This window comes from Eulemur rufifrons, chromosome 7, assembly GCF_041146395.1.
Source record: "Eulemur rufifrons isolate Redbay chromosome 7, OSU_ERuf_1, whole genome shotgun sequence".
NCBI classification, from domain to species: domain Eukaryota; kingdom Metazoa; phylum Chordata; class Mammalia; order Primates; family Lemuridae; genus Eulemur; species Eulemur rufifrons.
In genome coordinates, this window is record NC_090989.1 from 7689338 (window position 1) to 7713296 (window position 23959).

General features: G+C 40.9%; 1 protein-coding gene across 1 annotated transcript in view; it reads left to right on the plus strand.

Moving 5' to 3' along the window:
* The window catches only part of KCNJ6 (potassium inwardly rectifying channel subfamily J member 6), a 79721-nt gene extending 56900 nt beyond the window's left edge, over positions 1-22821 (plus strand). Inside the window, exon 2 of the mRNA XM_069474949.1 lies at positions 22395-22821. Within this exon, the coding sequence (XP_069331050.1) occupies positions 22395-22720 (326 nt within the window). The 3' untranslated portion in view covers positions 22721-22821. The remainder of the gene's footprint in view (positions 1-22394) is intronic.
* Positions 22822-23959: the final 1138 nt, after the last annotated feature.

The window sequence follows — 23959 nt, forward strand, 5'->3', positions numbered from 1 at the left end:
ATGTCCTAAAGTGTTTCCCCAATGTTTTCTTTTAGAAGTTGCATAGTTTCAGGTCTTAGATTTAAGTCTTTAATCCACTTGGATTTGATTTTTGTATATGGTGAGAGATAAGGGTCTAGTTTCATTCTTGTGCATATGGACAACCACTTGCCCTTCTTGTTTTGTTTTCTTGTTTGTTTGTTTGTTTTTGTTATTGTCTTTTTTTTGGAGGTGCAGAGTCTCATTCTGTTTCCATGGGTAGAGTGCAGTGGCATCGTCATAGGTCACTGCAGCCTCAAACTCCTGAGCTCAAGTGATCCTTCTGCCTCAGCCTCCCGAGTGGCTAGGACTACAGGTGCCAGCCACCATGCCTGGTTAATTTTTTCTATTTTTGGTAGAGATGGGGGTCTCACTGTTGCTCAGGCTGGTCTTGAACTCCTGACCTCAAGCAATCCTCCTGCCTCGGCCTCCCAGAGAGCTAGGATTACAGGTGTGAGCCACCATGCCTGGCCCATTTGCCCTTCTTGAAGTATCCTCCTCACTTGCTTCTGCCACCCTTCATTCTCCTGGATTTCCTCCTCTCTGTCTCACCACTAGTTCTCGACAGCTGGGGCAGGTTCATCCTCCTCCTCCTGCCCATCAGATGTTAAGTTTCACAAGGCTTAGTCTCCTCCTCAGCCTTCCCTTTTCCTTGCACCCTTCCCTAGACAATCTCATCCCCTCCCAGGCTTCCATTCTCATCCATAGGTCACTGATAGCCCTATACATATTTCTAACCAAGACCTCTTCTGTGGGTTTGAGACTTGGTTATTCCAACAGCCTACTCAATGTTCTTGCATGTCTTAGAGTCACAATAAACTTAACATGCACCAAACCAAACATAGAGTCTTCGTGCACTCAGGATTCCCAGTGGCACCACATGCATCCTGTTGCCCAAACCAAACATAGAGTCTTCCTGCACACAGGATTCCCAATGATCAGCACCATGCATCCTGTTGCCCAAACCAAACATAGAGTCTTCCTGCACACAGGATTCCCAATGACCAGCACCATGCATCCTGTTGCCCAAGCCAGAAACCTGGGCATCGTTTTTTGGCTCTTCCCTCTAACTCACCCTCATAAATAATTCATTGCAGAGGTCTGTTCATTTAGCCTCCTAAATATGTCCTGAGTCCAATTCAGTCTCCTCATCTCTGCTGTTTCTGTTCTAGTCCCAAAACTATAATTTTTTTCTTTGTACTATTGAAGTAGTATCATATCTCTTTTCCCCACATCTGCTTGCTTTGCCCTCCTCCAAGTCATTTCCCCTCTGCAACCAGAGCAATATTTTTATTTGGTACCAATCTCCCTTCACCCATACCCCAAACACACTGGTCTTCTTTCAGTTTCTTGAACACCTCAGGAACCCTACTACAACAGACCCATGCTCCGCAAATGCTGTTCCCTCTGCTCATAGTGCACTTACCCCGAACCCACACATCCCCTCGTTCATCCTTCAAATCTTAGCTCAAACATTACATTCTCAGGGACATTTTCACTAATTCCCGCACCTTACCAAGTGTGGTCTTATAGAAGAATCTAACTTTTCCTCATTGCATTTGTTATAATTTTATATTTACACAGTTGTAATTTTACATTTATTTGGATGTTTATTTTATTTTCAGTAGACTGTAAATCCAGTGAACCCCAGGACCAAGTCACCACTCTACCCCTAGAACCCATCAAAGTGCCTGCACATAATAGGTTCTCAATAAATATATGATGAACAAGTAAATGAATTATTACCACTTGGGTCCTTTAATTCATTTAGCCACTAACAAATATTTATTGGACATACTGCCAAACACTGTACAAGGGGATGGAGATAAAATGGTGGCCAAGAGAGAGCTCCTGCCCACAGGAACCCCTGTCCCCAGACTTGAGAAAGATACACACAAATATTGACAATTACAATTTAGTGAGAAAGATTCTGTCGAGGTGAGTACCAGATACTGTCAAACCCAGTTGCAGTTTAAATAAATTCTCTCTTCCTTTGCTTCCCTATTTTTCCTTAAACCTCTTCCCCTTTACATGTATGCACACGCTTTCCCCTAAAAGAGAGTAATATTATTTTTTTATCTTTGCTTTTTTTGTTTTGTTTTGTTTTGTTTGAACCTGGGATCCCTTGGGCTTTTAGTGAGTCCATAAGCACTTAACCATTTGCAAACTTTTATACAAGTGCATATTTTAAGAGAAGAGGATCTATGAGTTTCATTAGATTCCCAAAAAGGTCTTTGACTTTAAAAAGTTAAGAATCACTGCCTGAAAAAATCAGAATAATGAGGGGCATGGAAGAGAAGAGAGACTTCAAATATCAAGCACCAAAGAGTATTTTGAAATATTCAAAGAACAGCCATGCATAAAGTAAATCCTGACATCAATAGGAAGCTAAGACATGGCATCACCAGATCTTTCCCCGTTGGGTTTTATTCTGTTTGAAAGAAGCAACAAACAACAAAACACTTGATGTGAGGGATAAAAGCTATTAATCAATGCTGCTAATTCTGCAAGAAAGGTCTGCTGTTGCTTTTACACTTGACCAAGGAAAGGAAGGGAATTAAGAGAACCGCTAGTGGCGTCCTCAGGCAGAACACTGTATTGAGTACTTTCACATGAGAAGCGTCTAACACCTCTAATCTGGTCATTCCTTTCCCCATTATGATGGAGGAGGAAGTGAGAGAGGTTAAGTAGCCTGCCCCAGGTCCCACTGCCACTCTGTGCAGCCGGGATTCAAACCCAGGCCCGTTGCCTCCAACTTCCGCAGCCTGGCCCCCCTGCGTCATTGACGAGGCTGTTTGCTGTAAAAGGAAATGAGCGCATTGAGTGATTTCAAATGACTTTAGTAGAAGGAAACCATTATTCAGTTTCTTGTCCAGAAATAATGAGAAATAAGAACGTGTATGTGTATATGTCTATTTTCTTCTTTAAAAAAAAAAAAAAAAAAAACCCGGGAGAAGAAGGCAGAAATTGATGAAAATGACCACATATAGGAGGAGGGATGGGATGAGATTGTTCTGAATTTATCCCTTTATGCTGACTAAATTTTTGAACCATTTAAATGGTTTACAAATTTTAAAACAAAACAAAACAAAACAAAAGGTGACAATAGCAAATCGTAAAGGAAACACAAATAGAAACAAATGAACCTAACTAGTTATATGATGGATAACATAGCCACATATAAAAAAGAATGAGTTCAGGTAATTTTTGAGCAGTATTTTGATTGTGCAACCTCAGAAGGAATGTTCTATGGTTAAAAAGAACTGCAAAGAAATTTTCAATTTTACCTGGCAGGTTTTCAGTTGATAAGTGTGAAAAGGACAGAGAGCACCTGCAGAATTGTCAAAAGGCTGTTTATTTGAATCATACAAGGAGGTCTGCTATCATCACTTTCCTCCCAGTAGAAACTCAAAGGACTTTGAAAGGAGGGTGGGTTTTATAGAGTAAAAGGAAGAAGTCTTGAGACAGTCTTTCATTGGTTAGTGTTCTGTTAGGTGGAATTTTTGGAAGCAGGAAAGCTTTCTGATTGGCTCTCAAGTGCATTGGGCAGTCTTTGACCAGTTCTCTACACACTGGTACATTACTAGGAGCTTTCCAGGCTCAGTAAGCTCACAAGGTTTTTCCTGTTTCAACTGGAAGAATATGTGTGGTCTTCGGCTTTGAGGTCTGAGTCTTGCATAAGCAATTCCTCAATAGAATTATTGGTATATCAATTCCAAAACTGTTTTGTGTGTTTCTTTTAGGATAGAGCCAATGATAAATGTATAGGTTATTAGGAACTCAGGTCTTCGCTGCTAGAGAAGAGAAACAAAAATATAGAATGGGATAAATTAAAGAGGAATCTTATAGTTTGAGATTTGATTTGAGGATATCTCATGAGCTCTTTAAAAATAAATGAAGGTTGCTTGGTGCCTCCCAGCAATTTCCGAAAGATGATAGCCAGTACCCCACATTTTGGTAGAGAATAAACAGCGTTTGTGTGGAAGACGAGGTAAACATGGGAAGGCTTGGAAGGAAGGCTAGTGGGGAAAGTGGAAGGTAGAAGGAAGGAGCAACTTGGGTAAGACAAATGTTGGGCAAGTGTTGGTGGGCAGCATCCCTTTGGCTACAATAATGCATTCACACTCCATTTTATTTTGTGAAATGTTAGCCACCCTCCAGTGTAAGGCACTATTGGGGTTATAAGATCAAAATTAACACATGGCCTCTATCTTCAAGAGCAGAAATAATAGTGTGGTGGTTAAGAGCACAGACTCTGGAGCCAGAATACCTAAATAAGAATCCTCGTTCCACTCTTACTGTGCCTGTTAGTCTGCCCAAACTGCCATTAAAAAAATACCAGATGGGGGGGCTTAACAACAGAAATTTATTTCCCCACAGTTCTGGAGGTGGAAGTCCAAGATCAAGGTGTCAGCAAGGTTGATTTCTGGTGAGGGCTCTCTCTTTGGTGAGCAGACGGCAGCCTTCTGACTGCATCCCTGCATGGCCTCTTCTCTGTGTGCATATGGAGAGGGAACACACACACTCTGGTGCCTTCTCCTTCTTATAAAGACACCACACACTGGTCCTAATGACCTCATTTAACCTTAATTACCTCTCTAAAGCCCAATCTCCAAATATAGTCACATTGGAAGTCAGGGTTTCAACATATGAATTTGGGGGGCATTCTAGTCAATCCATAACACTGTATGACTCAGGAAAGTTCCTTAACCTCTCTCTGCCTCAGTTTGCTCACATGTAAAAATAGAGATCATAACAGCATCCACCCCAGGGGGCTACTGAAGGGATTAGATGGTTGATTCACATAAAGTACCCAGTGCCTGACACACAATAAACATTCAATAAATAACAGTTATTACTTAACTCAATACTTAATTTATAAATTTATCAATTAATTTGGTGAGAGTAGAATTAGGGGTACACATGTAGAATCCCTTTTTAAAACATTAAAAGAATGCACATTTCAATGTTTTTTGTGTAGCTGGAGGTAAACCTCACTGGCCCTCCATTATTTGAGTACAGAAGAAGAAGAAACATAACTGTAAAAGAAGAAACATAACTGCTTATTGAAGGATGTTTTAATCTGAGAGAAAGACAGGGCTCATTATTATTTAAATGATCAGCAATTGGAAGAACTTACTGAATTATAATCGTTCTTATACCATGCTAGAAATTACACTATCCTGCTTCTTTTTGACACTGGGCTTGGTAAATCACTGACATTATTCTCCTACACGAAGGACAACCCAATGCGAAGACTTATAAGTGCACAACACTTTCTACTGTGCTCATTCAGCCAGTTCTTATTGAGAATGGGCACAGAGGTAAAGGAAAAGGAAATATCAAATCATGTTTCCTGGCACTTGAAATAAAACAGCGAGTGCCTACAATAAGGGTGGGGAAACTTTTCATGCTGGAAGGCCGCATTAATTTAGCTGTAATCAAATAAGGCCACATTCAAGAAACTTCATTTAGATATACTTAAAAATGTACATTATTTTGTAAAAATCTAACTACTATGTACTTAATAATTTCAAAAAATGAAAAATACTTGTTAAATTTAAAGTTAACAAACCTTTAAAGACTTTGTTGTATCTGCTTTTTGTTGGAAACCATTTTAATATTTTGTGACAGCGCAGAGCTCACAGTTTCAGTTGATCCTAGAGATGGGTGTCAGTCATGTGTGACCTTAAGGGCATCTTGATCTGGCTTAGGTAGGGGGATGTGGATTTGCAGCAGTAAGTGGTTGAAAAGCAAGAAAGCATCTTTCAGGCATGTTGCCAAAGGTGTGAGCATTCTACTGCATTTTTCCGTATTTCAACTGGATCTTTCTAAAGTCAAACAATGACTTTAAAATGTCATCTACTGGGAGCTCAATCAATTCCATCAGTTGTTCTTCAGGTCATATCAACTAGGTGAGGCTAAAATGCTAATTTGAGTGGCATGTCATGATTCTCAAAGTCAGTGAAACTTTCATTGTATTTTCCAATTAATAGGTCTATAACACCTGCCTGTTCTTCAGATGATTCGCATATATCATCCTGCTCATCAATGAGCTTTGCTAACTAGGGAAATGTTCATCTGAAATTTCCTTTTGAAGAAGTGTTTTGAAAAAAGATAGCTTTTTCAAAATGCTTGGATTTTTGCCACATATCATACATAGACTTAGTTTTATCTTGCAAAGAAATATTCAAGTCATCTTGATTTGACGTGATATCACCCAGAAATGCTGCATTCCTATAGAAATCTTCTTTCAATAATTTGCATTGCAGATTCTGTTCTTCATAAAATTTAACTATCTATTCTCATAGAGAAAAAATTCTGGTTAACACCTATCCCTGTGATAGCCAACGCACTTTAGAATGATAGGACAAATCCATACTGAATACCTCATTGTTCAACTTTAACATGTTATGAAACTGATGATGCCATGTTGCACTTGCACAAATGTAGTTAACAACACTTATAACTTGTTGCAAAGTGTCGCTTAACATAGTAGCTGCTTTAGCACAGAGATTTTGCTGATGCAAGATACAATGAAAACAAATGAGAGTATCTGGATCAGTAAATACTTTTTTTGCCTGGGCAATGAACCCGTCATGGTTTCCTGTCATGGAAGATGCACTGTCTCTGTACATACACTCACTAAATTTACCAAATTCAGTCCAACTTCACGACATTTATCTGGAAAGTTGTTGAAGACATCTATTCCCTATGTTCTGTTCATAGCAAAGAAAATCTTCTGTTATGACCCAAATGAAGTATGAAACCTGCACCGAGTCAGTAGTATCAGTTGATTCATCCAAAGCGATTGAATAATATATATTTTCCTTTTGAAGTATTACATGAAGTTGTTCTGTTAAGTTGAAGGCTAATTTGTGCTGCCAATCAATTATGGTTCTCCTTGAAAGAGGCAGTTGTTTGTATTTTGAAACATTATCAGGGTCTAAGCATCCTACAACTTTGACAACGCATTCTTTCACAATTTCTACATCACTGAATGGCTTCCCTTCTTCCCCCGAGTATATAAGCTACTTTATAAGTTGCTTCAGTGGCATTATTTCCAAGTCTTATTGCTGCTTGAAAGAATTGTCTTTGCTTTTGCTTTTCATCTTTTAATTTCTGCAATACAACCTTTCATGCCTCTCCCTCTAATTTAAAATATTTTGGTCCTTATGACTGCTATAAAGCTGATGAGCATTGAATTTCTTTACTGTTGATATTGCAGGATCACAAAGCAAGCAAACCATCTTATCTTTAGCAGGAACAAGAAAATATTGCAATTCCCAATCCTCATTTAAAAATCTGTTTTCTTCCTTCAATGTTCTCTTGGTCTTTTTTGATATGATGAGCTGTTAAGCAGGCAGAATTGAAAAATACTGTCTAGCTCTGCAACCATTCACAAATTCCATTTCAAATAGAAACACAATGCACGGTTGTCAAAAGCTGATAACAGACTGTTGTACTCGACCTCCATAAACCCTCACCAACCAGCCTCATGTAGTAGTGGCGCCGGTCAGGTGGGGGAAGTTAGAACTAAATCATGAGCGTAGCAGCCGTCAATTTAGCCCTATGGCTTACTAATGTTCTAACTGTGCCGGTCAATCTGGGAGGATTATTTCGTTGAAACTTATTTTATGCTTTGGTATTTTAGATACATTCATTTTGAAAATAAAATGAAAATATAAAAGATGAACAAAAATGTAATAATAAAAATAAAAGGATTTGTTCTGTAAAATTTGGATTCAATCAAAAGGCCGCACTTAAGGACCTACAAGGCCACATGTGGCTTTAAGGCAGCAGGTTCCCATCCCTGGCCTGCAGCCAGTTCTTTCTCTGTTCTGGAATACCAGCAATGTAGATTAATTTTACAGTATTCCAAAGTGGTTTATGTCCATTTTACTTTATTGAAGTCTCATTCCTCAGGCCACACTGATGTATTATCTACCTCCTGATTCCACCTCTGGTTTTGCCCAGGGGCTCTCTCCTGTGGGTGGCTTTCAGCATATTTGTATTCTATACGCAAACTTCTGCCATCCTAATTTGTCACTGAATCTAAAAATAGGGCTTTGCCTGTTAAATCCCTGTCTTGCGAGCCCGGCTGTGTTTGCTCAGTGCCTATCACAGACTCCTTAGCGGTGCCTCGGCTGTTTTCCTGGCTCCTAGGTGGGGTGGGCCTTGCAGTCACCACTGACAACATGCACTCCCTCCCCTCCAGGCTTTAACTGCTCATCAAGGAGTGACGTGGCCTCCAAAGACAGGCTGCCTCCATGCACTGCCTGCAGATCAAACTCTTAGAAGAACAACTAGGGATCCAAACAGCCAAGGTCTCGGTAGATAAATTGTGAAATTACATCATTTTTAAAAGATAAACACATATACACACACACTTTTGGAGAAATAACTTCAGCCAGACAACACTACGGAAATCAAGCAGCCTCCTTGTGATGTATGTGTGTGATCCTATGTGATTTGACTGAGTAAAGGAATACCTGGAGAGCCAGTAAGATACTATTTCTGGATGTGCCCGTGAGGGTGGTTCCAGAACGGATTCATATTTGAATCAGTAGACTGAATAAAGAAGATCTGCCCTCACCAATGTGGGTGGGCCCCATCCAATCCACTAAGGGCCCCAGGTAGAACAAAAGGCAGAGAAAAGGCGAATCCACCCTCTGTTCTACAGCTGGGCACCCCTCCCTCCTCGCCTGCTCTCAGACGTCAGCACTCCAGATTTTCAGACCTTCAGAGCCCAGAACTTACAAAAACTCTCATGATCTCTTCCTAGAATATTTCATTTAACTCATCTTTAAAATTGTCTGGGCTCTGTAATTTCTTTATGGGAAGTGTCTAATCACTGGCTCAACTTCATAATTGGTTATAAGACTTCTTAGCTTTTTATTTATTTTCTTAAATAAGTTTCAGTAAGTTATATGATTTTAGAAAATTGCCCACTTCATCTACATTGTTAAAGTCAGTTATAATATCCTTTGTTGTTTTTAAGCTCTGCTGTTTCTGTAGTTGTATCACCCTTTGGGCTCCCAGTGCCATTCACTTTTACCTTCTGTATTTGCTACTTGACCAATCTGATCAGAGCTTTCTCTATTGTACTAGACTTTTCAAAAAACTAGCTTTTCTCTTTTTTGACAGAAGTTAATTTGTTTTCTATTTTATCAATCTATACACTCATATTTATTACCTATTTCCCATGGAATACTCCTGATGTTCATTTTCTAATTCCTTAAGCAGTTGGATATTCTGCACATTAATTTTATGACTTTCTTCTTTTCTAATATAAGCATTTAGGCCTATAAATTTTTCTTACTGTCTGTATATCTGTGGTCCCCAACCCCCAGGCTGAGGACCAGTTGTGGTTCATGGCCTGTTAGGAACCAGGAAGCACAGCAGGAGTGAGGGAAGCTTCATCTGTATTTACAGCCGCTCTCCATCACTCACATCACTGCGTAAGCTCCGCCTCCTGTCAGATCAACAGCGGCATTAACTGCAGGAAAACAAGCTCAGGGCTCCCACTGATTCTGCATTATAGTGAGTTGTATAATTATTTCATTATATATTACAATGTAATAATAATAGAAATAAAGTGCACAATAAACGTAATGCACTTGAATCATTCACAAACCACCCCCTTCCACGCCCCAGCCTGTGGAAACATTGTCTTCCGTGAAACCAGTCCCTGCTGCCAAAAAGGTTGGGGACCACTGCTTTATATCAGACAATTTTGATATTTAGTATTTCAATATCATTCAGCCCTAGGTATTAATGTATTTCCATTATGGTTTCTTCTTTGACTGACATTGTTTAGAAGTGTGATTGCATACTACAAAACACATGGTAATTGTTTAAGTTCATCTTTTCTTACTGCTTTCCATCCTGTGCATGCAAAGCTCAGACTATGTCAATTCATACACAGAATCTGGGGATCCCCTTTCAGTTCTCTCTCTGTGGGTTCCCCTGCTTTCAGCTCCCAGATCTCCTCTTCCCAGCCTTCTTCTCTGAAGACAAGATTTGTCTCAGCATTTGAGCCACCCACACTCCTCATGGTTTCGCACAACTGGGGCCACTCTCAGAGTAAAACAGTGGATTCAAAGAGAGAAAAATGCATCCACAAACTCTTCGGGCCATGGAATCTCCTTCTCCCAGTGCTGGGGCCAGAAAGATTTTTCTCCCAGGGTTTTTAGTGCCTGTGCCACTGCCTCACCACAGAACAGTGACAACAGGGGCCACACTCAGGGCTAGGGTGGTGGCTGAACACCCAATTAATGGGGATCCTGCCCCCTGCCCCCTGACTCACAGCGGCACCTGTCCTGGCTCCCAGCAGGGTTTCTCTTGGAGATTTTCTTGTCGGCACCTGCTACAGCTCTGCATTGGGGCCATGTTCAGGTTGAAGCCAGAACATAAAAGAGAAAGGAAAAAAAGAGAAAGAAATATATCCTCAAACAAGTCATTCTTCAAGTTTGGTCTCCCTGCCCCAATCTTCCTGCTATGACAAACTTTCCAGAGTCTTCAGGGAGTTGCATTTTGTGTAATACTTTGTCCAGAGGTCTTAGCTGTGCTCAGTGGGAGGGAACGGCTGCATTTATTCCACCCTTACCAGGACCAGAAGTCCTGTCCCTTGCTTTTCATTGAACTCAGGTTTGATTAAAATTATGGATTTTGTAATTTTCCAGCATTTCATGTTTTAGCTGAGGGTCTTTCACATGTATTAATAGTCTGACATAATGCTGGAAGCAGAAATCTCCCAGTTTCTTTCCTAATGACTCATAAGCCATCTTTATTTAATAGTACATTTCGGACATTGCCAGTGAACAGTATTAAGCTGTTTGTGTATAGTTCCCTAAGTCTACTCTTCCCATTTAACAGAAGGTATTGTTCAGAACCTCCGGTGTTGAAGCACTGTGCTAAGTGCTCTGGGATATGGAAACGACTGAGACAAATAGATCCTCAAGGCATTCACAATTCAACAGGAAAACAGACACGTGCAGCTAACTGCAAACTGCTGCATAAACACTGTGATAGGAGGTCACCGAAGTGTTAGGAGGCCCTGGGCTCCACAGTTCCAATGAGAGACTGCTGGTCATAGAGTGCTTTAGAAAGGAGACCGTAAATTAGTTAGCTCTTCAAAGATGAGCAGGGGAATTCGGGGTGAGACAGCTGACTAGAGACACTGCTCACTGGACGGTCCCGGAGGAAAGGCAGGATTTCAGACAAAGGGGAGGGGACCAAGGACGCAGCTCAGGTGTAGGGCAGAGGAAGAAGTACCTGCCTGGGACTTCATGCAGGAAAACCAGGAAGTAAAAAAGGAAGAGGAAAAAGGAAGAAAAGATATTGGTGAGGATCAAACCCAGAGAGGCTCGGAGCCCAGTGAAGAGGTACAGGGGGAGCCCTTCTTCCCACACATCTTCGGTGACCAGCGGGCTACCAAGTTACTTGGAAGCATTTCCACACCCACAAGCCCAAGCACTGCAGCACCCACAGAATCGTGGGGAGAACTTGTGGCATCTCAGAGCTTGGACATTCCCTACAGGGTTCGCCTCCAAAGAGAGTGACCTGAGAAGCCAGAGAGCCGACTCTCTTCCATTCAGATTCTTATCCTCCCTCTCCCCTCCCCTGCCCACTGCAGCTGGGAGAGCAGTTTAAGCCGAGGATTTAGTGAGCGGCTGCCTCTCCTCAGCTGGCACATCCTCCAGTCCGTGGTTGCTACAGAAAGTGGGGCCTGTGCCTTTCCACTTGAGGACCTGCAGTGGACCCAGGGTGCCTGGTCTGGGAGCTCCCTGCCTGCCGGCACTTCCCAGAGATGTGCAGGTCAGACTTGCAGGCCTGATCCATCACATGCCCACAGGACTCAAGCAAGTTGCTAGGGGACACAGGGAGGAGATCTAGGGGCTGGATTTGGGAAACACAGGAGCCCATGTGGGTGGAACTGATGGGAGAATACAGTGGGGGTCCAAGACACAGCAATCTGGGGGAGCACCCATCCCCCCCACAGGAAAGCCACTCTGTCAGACCAGGGCAGGCCCCCTGGCAGGGAAGATCCCAGCCTGCAGCACTATAGCAACCCAGTGCGACACGTTCAGGGGCCTGTTTGCAACCAGACATCAGAGGGCAGGGGTAGCCAGAGGGGTGAAGCTCACTCCTGATAGCCAGTCGGGGAATTATGACCCCTTCCTCATGAGCAGCCATCCCCATTTGGAGAGCCTGCCTCAATCCTGCTCCCAGAGGCTCTCCCTAGTGGCCAGGAAAATGATCTCTGAGCCCTACTGAGGCTTTGCAAAGCCTTCTAGGCTCACCCAACCTAACCATGCCCAGCCTCACTTCTCCACCCACCTCTGCTGTGGTGGAGAACAAGCAACACCCTGGGAGCTACAGGGCCCCTCCCAAAGCCCAAAGCCTGGGTCATTCGAGTGCTCCTCCTGAATGGCTAGAGCTTATTACAGGCAAAAAAAAAAAAAAACCAAACCAAACAAACAAACACACACACACACACAAAACCTCTACAGTTGGCTCTTTCCTGCACACATCAACCAGTGACACGGAGAAGAACTCTAGCTCATTACAGCATCTACCAACTCAATCAAACAGGGTGTGGCTGAGTCTTACAAGGATCACCCACCATCTCAGAGAGCAAGCTGGGAGGTCTCAATACAATTCACACTGCTTTGAAAGGAGAAGACAGCAGGATAGAAGCAAGCCAAGAGGACACTGATTTTTAGGAGAGAAACAAAAGTTACAGGCAGCTCAATCTGTGAGGGATTTTCCTCTTCCACTGCAGACTTCTAGGGGGACTGGAAAGCTGCTCAGAGTCTGTGCAGAGACATTCCACCAGAGAGCAGGTGCAGCAGAGATCTGGTGCCTGCCATTCCCAGGTTTCTGCAACTGACACCATCTTGATTTCCCTGGCACATGGAGCCAGGTCTGCTCCTGACCCAGACTTCCAGCGGTAGCCTTTGCCTCATTTCCTCTGGGTCAGGGAGGGAACAGACACTCCCCCATGTCGTGCCCTATGACTAGGGGCCAAGCACACCTCCTACTCAGCATGGAAGCCAAACAGAGGAGGAGCCCCAGATGCCACAGGAGAGTCCCCAGCAAAGGAGAACAGGTGTCCTGCAATCCTATTAGCCTAGAACCAAGAGAAGAGGAGCCAGATGAGAAGAAACCAGAAAATGAACCCTGGCAACATGAAAAAAAAAAAATAGTTCCGATGGAACACAATGGAGCTACAGTAGTGGATTCCACCCACAAGGAAATTGCTGAGGTGACAGAAATGGAATTCAGAATATGGATGGCAAATAAGATGCATGGAATTGAAGAGAAAGTTGAAATCCAACAAAAAGAAGCCAAAAAAAAGATTTTAAGAAATCAATGAAAAAATGAAAGTCACTAGAGAGCTACACAATATAAGGAAGGATATAATAGAACTTAATGAAATGAAAAAGTCATTTACAGAATTTCAAAACACAGCAGAAAGCTTCAACAACAGGCTAAACCAAGGAAAATAATCTCAGAGCTTGAAGGCAAGGCTTTTGAGATAACCCAGTCATTCAAAGAGTCAGAGAAGAGTATTAAAAAGTCTGAGCTATCACTGAGAGAGAGATGGGGCTATGTGAAGTGAACTATCATTGGAATTATAGCTAACCCTAAAGGAGAAGAAGAAAGAGCTAAAATCATGGAAAACCTATTTGAGGGAATTATTGAAGAAAACTTCCCTGATATCACTAGAAATACTGATACATACTGATACAAGATAAACATACTGATACAAGAAGGACATACTGATACAAGAAGGACATTGAACATTGGCAAGCTTCATAGCAAATAGGTCATCTCCAAGACACATAGTAATCCACCTGGCCAAAGTAAATGAAGGAGAAAATTCTGCAAGCAGTAAGATGAAAGCATCAAATAACCTACAAAGGAAAACCTATAAGGCTAACCGCAGGTTTCTCAGCAGAAACCTTACAAGCCAGAAGGCATTGGGGCCCTCATGATTAACTGACTTAAACAGAACAACTGCCAGCCTAAAATTTTGCATCCTACAAAACTAAGTTTCACAATTGATAGAGAAATCAAGTTTTTCCAGACAAGCAAACACCGAGGGAATTTGCCATGACCAGACCTGCCCTTCGCAAAATACTCAGAACAACAGTATTATACACAAATCATCACAAGAGATACCCACCAGTGTAAAATCACTTAAAAAAAACCCCAAAACTCACAACTTTTATAAAACTATAGAAGAAAAGGTAAAACAAAGTAATAAGGGACTACCCAACAGGATGAACAGATCAACATTCCACACACATCGATTCTATCAATTAACATTAACGGACTGGGTGCTCCTCTCAGAAGACATAGGCTGGCCAAATGGATGAAAAAACACAACCCAAATATCTGCTGTCTCCAGAAACACATCTAAACCACAAGAACACACACGGACTCAAAATGAAAGAGAGAAAAAATTATTCCACACAAATAGAAATCAAAAAAGAGCAGGTGTAGCTATTCTCATGTCAGGTAAAATTGACTTTAAGCCAACAAAAGTAAAGAAAGACAAAAAGGGTCATTATATAATGATAAAGGGAGCAATTCAACAAGAAGACTTAACAATTCTAAATATTTATGTGCCCAACATAGGGGCTCCCAGATAATAAAGCAAATTTTACTACAGCTAAGCAAAGAAATAAATAGCATGATCATAATTGCTGGATACCTTAACACCCCACTGTCAAAGCTTGACAAATCATCAAAGCAGAAAATAAATAAACAGTGGACTTAAACCAAACTCTAAATCAAATGGACCTAACAGACACTTACAGAACATTCTACACAAAAACTACAGAATACACATTCTTCTCAGCAGTACATGAGACAGTCTCCAAGATTTATCATATCTTAGGCCACAAAACAGGCCTCAACAAATTAAAAAAAAAAAAATTGAAACCATACCATGTACCCTCTCAGACCATAGCAGAATAAAACTATTAGAGAAATCAATCACAAGAAAAAAACACTCAAACCTACACAAAGTCATGGAAATTAAACAACCTGCTGCTGAACAATTATTGAGTCAAGAATAAAATAAAGATAGAAATAAAAAAATTCTTTGAACTGAACAACAAAGAGAGTACAAGCTATCAAAATCTATGGGGCCCAGCAAAAACATTCCTCAGGGGAAAATTCATAGCCTTAAATACCTACATCAAAAAGACAGAAGGATCACAAATTAACAACCCAACATCACACCTCAAGAAACTAAAAAAGAAAGCATAAACCAAACCCAAAGCCAGCAGAAGAAAAGACCATATGATCATCTTACTAGATGCAGAAAAAGCATTTGACAAAATCCAGCACCCTTTCATGATAAAAATCCTCAAAAAATAGGCATAGAAAAAACATATCACAGAATTATAAAAGCCACATATGACAAACCCACAGCCAACATCATAGTTAATGGGGAAACGTTGAAAGCATTCCCCCTAAGAACTGGAATAAGGCAAGGATGCCCACTGTCATCACTTCTATTGAACATAGTGTGAAAGTCCTAACCAGCACAATCAGGCAAGAGAAAGAAACAAAGGGTATCCAAATCAGGAAGGAGGAGGTCAAACTATCCCTCTTTGTTGATGATATGATGTTATAGCTAGAAAACCCCAAAGACTCCACCAAGAGACTCTTGGAATTGATAAATAAATTCAGCAAAGTCTCAGGCTACAAATCAATGTATACAAATCAGTAGCATTCCTATATACCAATACCAGTCAAGCCAAGACTCAAATCAAAGACTCAATATCATTCACAATAGCTATGAAGAAAATAAAATATCTAGGAATATACTTAACCAAGGAAGTGAAAGATTTGTACAAGGAGAACTATGCAACTCTGAGGAAAGAAATCACAGAGAATACAAACAAATGGAAAAACATATCATGCTCATGGATGGGTAGAATCAACATTGTTAAAATGTCCATACTACCCAAAGTGATTTAAAAATGCAATGCAATCCCCATCAAATTACCAATGTCATACTTCACAGATCCAGAAAAAATAATTCTACATTTCATTTGGAACCAGAAAAGAGCCTGAATATCCAAAGAAATCTTAAGCAAAAAGAACAAATCTGGAGGCATCCCATTACCAGACTTCAAACTATACTAAAGGTTATAGTAACCAAAACAGCATGGTATTTATACAAAAATAGAGGCATAGACCAATGGAACAGAACTCAGAACCCAGATATAAAACCATCTACCTACAACCAACTGACCTTTGACAAAGTTTTAGATGACAATGTACACTGGGGAAAAGAAGACCTATTCAGTAATGATGCTTGGAACATTGGATAGGCACATGCAGAAGAATGAAACAGGACCCCTACCTCACCACTCACAAAACTTAATTCAATATGGATAAAAGACTCAAACCTAAGGCATCAAACCATAATAATTCTAGAGGAAAATATAGGGAAAAACTCTTCTAGATACAGGCCTAGGCAAAAAATTTAGGACTAAGACCCCAAGGGCAATCATGGCAACAACAAAAATAAATAAATTGTATTTGATTAAAATAAAAAGCTTCTGAAAAGCTAAGGAAACAATCAACAGAGCCAGTAGACAGCCTACACAATGGGAGAAAATAGTCACAAGCTATACAGCCAATAAAGGGCTAATATCCAGAATTTACAAAGAACTCAAGCAAATCAGCAAGAAAAAAACCAAGCAACCCTATTAAAAAGCTGGCAAAAGACAAGAACAGAAGCTTCTCAAAAAAAGACAAATGGCCAGTAAACATATGAAAAAATAAATATGAAAAAAGAATCATCAGAAAAATGCAAATTAAAGCCATAATGAGATATCATCACCTTACCCCAGGTAGAATGACTTTTATTAAAAAGTTCAAAAACAATAGATACTGGCATGGATGCAGAGAGAAAGAAATGCTTATACATGGTTGGTGGGACTGCAAATTAATACAACCCCTATGGAAAATAGTATGAAGATTCCTCAAATAACTAAAAGTAGATCTATCATTCAATACAGCAATCCCACTATTTGGTATCTACCCAAAGAAAAAGAAGACTTTTCATCAAAAAGGCACTTGCACTCAAATGTTTACTGCAGCACAATTAACAATTGCAAAGGGCCCATCAGTTCAAGAGTGAATTAATAAAATGTGGTATATGTTTACCATGGAGTACTACTCAACCATTAAAAAGATGAATTAATACCTTTGCAGCAATCTAGATGGAACTGGAGACCATTCTGCTAAGCGAAGTATCTGAAGAATGGAAAACAAACACCACATACTCACTATTAAATCTGAACTAACTGTTGAGAACACATGTGCACAGAGGAAAGTAAAATTCAGCGGAAATCAAGCAGGGGGAGGTAGGAAGGGAGGGGAAAAAAACCCTGCCTAATGGGTACTATGAACACTATTTGAGCAATGGGCACATCTATAGCTGGTACTCAAGTATTGCAAAAGTGGACCATGTAAACTAAAACATTTATATGTACCCCCTTAATATTTTGAAATAAAAAAAGAAAGATGAGCAGAATTCCACTGGGGGGAGGACATTCAAGATAAAACAAACAGGGTAAACACTGGCATAAAAATATAAAAGCTAACGTTAACTGCCATTAATAACAATGTGTTATATACCTGAAATTGCTACGAGTAGATGTATAAATCACCTCATACTTATACATGCGGTAATGGATATGTTCATTAGTTTGATTTAGCCCTTTCACAATGTACACATATTTCACATCAGGTTGTGCACCATAAATCTGTACAATTTCTGTTTGTCAAATAAGACAAAACAAAACAAAAGATAAGGCAGCCAGCATGCCCAGAGAATAGAGTGTGCCCACAACTTGGAGATCAAGATCAGATTTTCCACCTTTTTCTCCTCACCAAACAAAGCCTCTCTTTTTCCAGAGAGTACTTTACTCACTAAAAAAAACCTACTTCTGGGGAACTTTCTGATGATGTTTCTGATATGGAAAGTGAATACCACATACATACACACTGATATCATCCCAGTAGCTCTGCCTTTTTTATGATGCTAACTCAGTTGGTTTCGTTTTGTTACTTTTTGAAATTCAGTAAAACATCACATTTGTAAAGACTGATCTGGGACCAAGGTCAATATGTAAGCCAGGAATCTTTCTGAAGAAATGAAAATTACGAATTTATCCTAGGAATACTTTTTGTGGTATAGTTATACTACTCAGCTATAAGAAACAATGGTGATATAGCACCTCTTGTATTTTCCTGGATAGAGCTGGAACCCATTCTACTAACTGAAGTATCCCAAGAATGGAAAAATAAGCACCGCATGTACTCACCATCAAATTGGTTTCACTGATCATCACCTAAGAGCACATTTAGGAATAACATTAATAGGGTGTCGGGCAGATGTGGGGGAGGGAGGGGATGGGTGTATACATACATAATGAGTGCAATGTGCACCGTCTAGGAGATGGACATGCTTGAAGCTCTAACTCGGGGTGGGGGAGGGGGCAAGGGCAATAAACGTAACTTTTGTTACCACCATAATATGCTGAAATAAAAAATATATATATTTTACTGATAGACACATTGACACTTTTTTTTTTTGAGACAGAGTCTCACTCTATCACCTAGGCTAGAGTGCCGTGGCATCAGCCTAGCACATAGCAACCTCAAACTCCTGGGCTCAAACCATCCTCCTGCCTCAGCCTCTCAAGTAGTTGAGACTACAGGCGTGCACCACCACGCCGGGCTAATTTATTTTTTTCTATTGCAGTTGTCCAGCTAATCTTTCTACTTTTAGTAGAAATGGGGTCTCACTCTTGATGAGGCTGGTCTCTAACTCCTGACCTCAAGTGATCCTCCTGCCTCAGCCTCCCTGAGTGCTAGGATTACAGGCGTGAGCCACCATGCCCGGCCCTAATTACCTCTTTAAAGATCCCCTCTCAAAATACATCACATTCTGAAATACTGGAGGTTATGACTTTAACATCCGGATTTGGGTCAGGGGACACATAATTCAGCCCCTAAGAGTATACTTAGGACAATTTCCACAAACCAAGTCAGTATTATTAACATTTCCCTCAACAAATAGCCCCACCACATACTTTTGAATCACTTTGTTTTGTAGATTAAATAGAGCACGGTATAACCACATAATAGAATAGTATAATTGCCATAAAAATGGAATAACCATAAAATTATGCTGGAGAAAAACATTTATATTTACCTACATAGTTACCTTTACCAGTGTTCTTTATTTCTTCATGTGGATTTGAGTTACTGTCTAATGCCCTTTCATTTCAGCCTGAAGGACTCCCTTTATTATTTCTTATACTGCAGGTCTGCTAGCAACAAAGTCTCTTCATTTTTGTTCATGGAATGTCTTCATATCTCTTTCATTTGTGGAGGATAATTTTGCTTCCATGGTTTCTGATGATAAACTGTTATTATTACTGAGGATCATTTGTATGTAACGAGTTCAACTTACTTGGAGTTTGTTAAGCTTTTTGGATTTGTAATGTGTTTTCATTAAATTTAAGAAATTTCCATCATTATGTCTTCAAATACTCCTGCTCCGTTCTCTTTATGCTCTCTTTCTGGGACTCCCATTATGCATATGTTGGTATATTGATGGTGTCCCACAGGTTTCTGAAGCTATGTTCATTTTTCTCCAGTCTTTTTCTTTCTGTTCCTCAGTAACCTCAATTGAACTATCTTTAAGTTCACTAATTTTTTCTTCTTACAGCTTAAATCTACTAAGTTGTTATAGTGAATTTTTCTTTCATTTATTATACTTTTCAGTTCAGAATTTATATTTGTTTTTTTGTATATAATTTATTTTCCTTATTGATATTCTCTATTGGGTGAGACCTCATTTCTCTAATTTCCTTTAGTTCTTTAAACATGACTTCCTTTAGTTCTTTGAATATATTTAAAATAGCTAATTTAAAGTCTTTGTCTAGTGAGTCCAAACTCTGAGCTTCCTCAAGGACTGTTTTTATGGACTATCTTTCTTCTGTGTATGTGCCATACTTTCCTGTTTCTTCGCATGTGTCATAAAATTTTGTTGAAAACTGGCATTTTAAATAATATAATGTGGCAACCCTGAAAATCTGATTATCCCTCCTCTCCAGGGCTTTTTGTTGCTGTTATTTGTTTTTTAGTGACTTTCCTGAGCTAATTTTGTAAGGTATGTATTCTTCATATGTCTGGCCACTAAAGTCTCTGCTCAGTTAACTTAATTATTAGATAATAATTAGACAAAGATGTTCTGAAAAGCCTATAACCAATATATCTCCCAGTCTCTGTCAAGGGGCTCTGTGTGCATGGTGGGACACGTCTTCAACACTCAGCCAGGCACTTTACAACTCTGCCTTAACTTTCGCTTCCTGCTTGCACAGAGCCTCGGGTCAACAGTGGTGAGAGCTCAAGGCCTTCCCAGGTTTGGGGGGCTCATGCACAGCCCTACACATGCATGTGGTCTTCTAGATTCTCCAGAATATGTTGGAGTTTTCCAAAACCCCCTGTGGACATCTTTCCCCAGATTTGCTTTTTGGTTTTGGTTAGCTTACTGTTTTCTCCAACTGTTATCACCACCTTCTCCATTTTCCAGTCACCTTACAATAAACATGTACTTCCTTTATGGAAAAAAAATAATTATTTTATCACCTTTCCCCTTTACTCATATTTGCACCCCATTCTGAGCCCACATATCCCTGCCATCACCTGTCTTTCCTCACCGCTCCCAAGCACAAATAAAGAAAATAACTCAGAGGAAAAACATCATTTGAGAAAGAAAATCAAGTCAGTGTGGATCTGTCTTTCCAACACCTAGAAGCTCTGCAATATTCGTTTTTGAGGAATAAAGTGGGGTTTTTGTGGGTCAGCCAAGGAAACACTGAGGAAGGGCAGCATTTCAGGTTTGAGGCTGAGAGGTAACACAGGGCTGGAGTGAGGGCTGCTGCTGGCTCAGGCTCTGACAGCTGCTGTTGAGTCAAGCACTTACATCCCCGGCACCCCAGCTGCTTCTCTGGACACAAGGAGCAAATGCACTGCGGCAGGGCCATTTTGTCGCTCTGAACCCTTCTGTGTGAACACCCACGTGTATCCTCTTCTCTCTAGCCCACCTGCATTCAGCACAAAGCAGCTGCCTAATGTATATTATTGGTTGTCTTAACAGATGACATACTGATCAGCTGGTGTGCTGCTTGCCTGGGTGATAGTATGACTTCTTTGAGTCCCTGGTAGTTTTGCCTCTGTGGTTCCCTTGCTCCATTTAAAAAAATGTTTTAATTATATTTTATAACTGTGTTGGTATAAAGATGACTGTATTAACATTTTCTTCTAGCTAAAAGTTTATTTTTCTAATTTTAAAAGAAATTAAAACATTTTCATGGGCCCCTAAAAGTATTATGGGCCCTAGACACTGTGCCTACTTGCCTAATGGAGAAGTGAGCCCTGAATTACTGACTAAATGAGTGCTGTCATTTCCTGAGAATTTTTATAAGAGAGCTTTTTGGCGTCAGGAAAAAAAAATGCACGATTGTCATTTCCCATATCTTATGCCAAGCCTGTTGCCTAGTTTTCATTTCTAAGGAGATGGATGGAATTTCCCCCATTCTGCCATTTCACATTTAAAAGAAAGCTACTCCTCACTCCGGGGCTACCAGTAGTTCACATGATATTTTTGTACAAACTAGAAAATGTCTTCTCATCTTTAAGCAGGAGGAAGAGCTTTAAGGTAGTATATCATTACACAATACGGGCAGCTATGCCCACTGAGCCTGAGGAAAGCACAAACTCAAGGGGATATCCCTTCTAGCTCATTTGGGGACCCCAGTGCAGCCTGTGTGTCATGGCAGGTGGGTCCATGGCCTCCAGCTTAAAGGCAGCCTAAGTGTAGTGCCACAAGTCAAATTTCATTCCAAGTGTGTGGCTGAAGCCTTCAAGTCCCATTAGGACTCATGCTAAGCCTCTAAAAGCAGTGGAAGGTCACAGTCATGACTTTAGTGTTCTCCTGGTACACAGAGTAGACAAGGCGTAGCCATACACACCTGTGTACATGGGTACACTTGCCCTCCTCTGTGTGTGCGTGGCCGTGCAGGCACATGTGGCTTGATGGGAGCCAGGACTCTGTCATTGCTCCCCAGGACTCCACCGGGAGGTCTAGAATCTCCAAGACACACTAGCAGGTGTCTACAGCATGAATGACGCCTCCTCAGTTGTGGCACAGTAGGCAGGTCATTCTGAATGGCTGCATGCGGTAGCCCTGCCCGGTCCGCTGAGTCTCCTTGGCTACGAAAAGCCCACACTCGCATATACTAAAGCCTCCATTCTCCTCTCCCCAGGGATGACATGCCAAGCTCGGAGTTCCTACATCACCAGTGAGATCCTGTGGGGTTACCGGTTCACACCTGTCCTGACGCTGGAGGATGGGTTCTATGAAGTTGACTACAACAGCTTCCACGAGACCTATGAGACCAGCACCCCGTCCCTTAGTGCCAAAGAGCTGGCCGAGTTAGCCAGCAGGGCAGAGCTGCCCCTGAGTTGGTCTGTGTCCAGCAAACTCAACCAACATGCAGAACTGGAGACTGAAGAGGAGGACAAGAACCTCGAGGAGCAGACAGAAAGGAATGGTGATGTGGCAAACCTGGAGAATGAATCCAAAGTTTAGTGCCCTCACGGGGCAGCCCCTCTCCCTCCCCCGACACGATCTTTCCTTGTCTATCATTCTCTTTCTTTTCTGTCTCTCTTACTTTGTTCTTTATTTCTTTATATTTCATTTTGACATTACCAGAAAACAAATCTTCAAGGTGTAAAATATCTACCTGCCCTTTCTCAGTTATTTAGATTGACAAGGTAGACATGGATTTGGCGAAGGTGTGATGTGCCCTCATTTGTGGCCCGAGCCTGGTCTCCCCCCAAAAGGCCACCCATCTAACTCCTGGAGATTTCAGCTACTTACCTGCATGTGTCGTACAATACCAGAGCACTCGAAAGAGTGCGTCTAAGATGTTACCTGGGATGTGACAAGTAAGGTCTCCGGTGCCTATTTATCCATGCAGTGAGACATAAAGTATAGCCCTCAGTTTTACAGATCCCGAACCACTTCATCCTCCAGGGCGAGGTGCTTGCCCCAGCCGGGCATTGCAGTTAGAGGACCCAGGTAAGCTAAAGACAAACCACTGTACATATATATGCCTTATGTAATTATTTTCTTTTTGCAGTTAGTAATAAAACCCAGCATGTACAAAAGTTACCGTAGAACAGAACTTCTAAATAGTGTACATAGTTGTATCATTAATGTAGGTTTAGATATATAACTCTAGAAATAAGAAGCAAAAAAAACAAAACAAAAAAAGTGATTCCTAACATGCAGTAGTCGTTTCTGTTTTGATGTCTGTGTTCTCCAGGTTACGTCGAGCCTGTCGACGGCTGGCTCTCCAGTGCATGGCCTTTGTTTGTGTCCCAGACTGGCAGGCATTAGGGTACCTCACTGTTCCCTCTCCGGTCCTCTCATGAAATCTAGTAAGCCATAGGTCTGGGGGAAATCGCGAGGTCCAGCACATGGCGAAACCCACCACTCACACGCTGATATACTGTGAAATGTTTACAAAACTGATGTCTTTTAAAAAAAAAAAAAAAAAAAGATAACAAGGGCCTCACTGACCAGCCTGGGGGAGAACATCAGGAAAGGGAACATTCTCTAGCATGTCACCAATGATATGATTTTGCTTTTCACACACGCTCTCATACTAAACAGTAGTTTAGGAAACTTTTCTTTTGCAAAACCATTGATTCTCCAGCTGTTCTACTCTGTAATCATGAGAAACTACGGACTGTTAAAATGAAACACAGTAAGTTAGTAGAAGATGGTTTTGGGCCTAAAGCCATGAAATTCAGGAAGGCATGT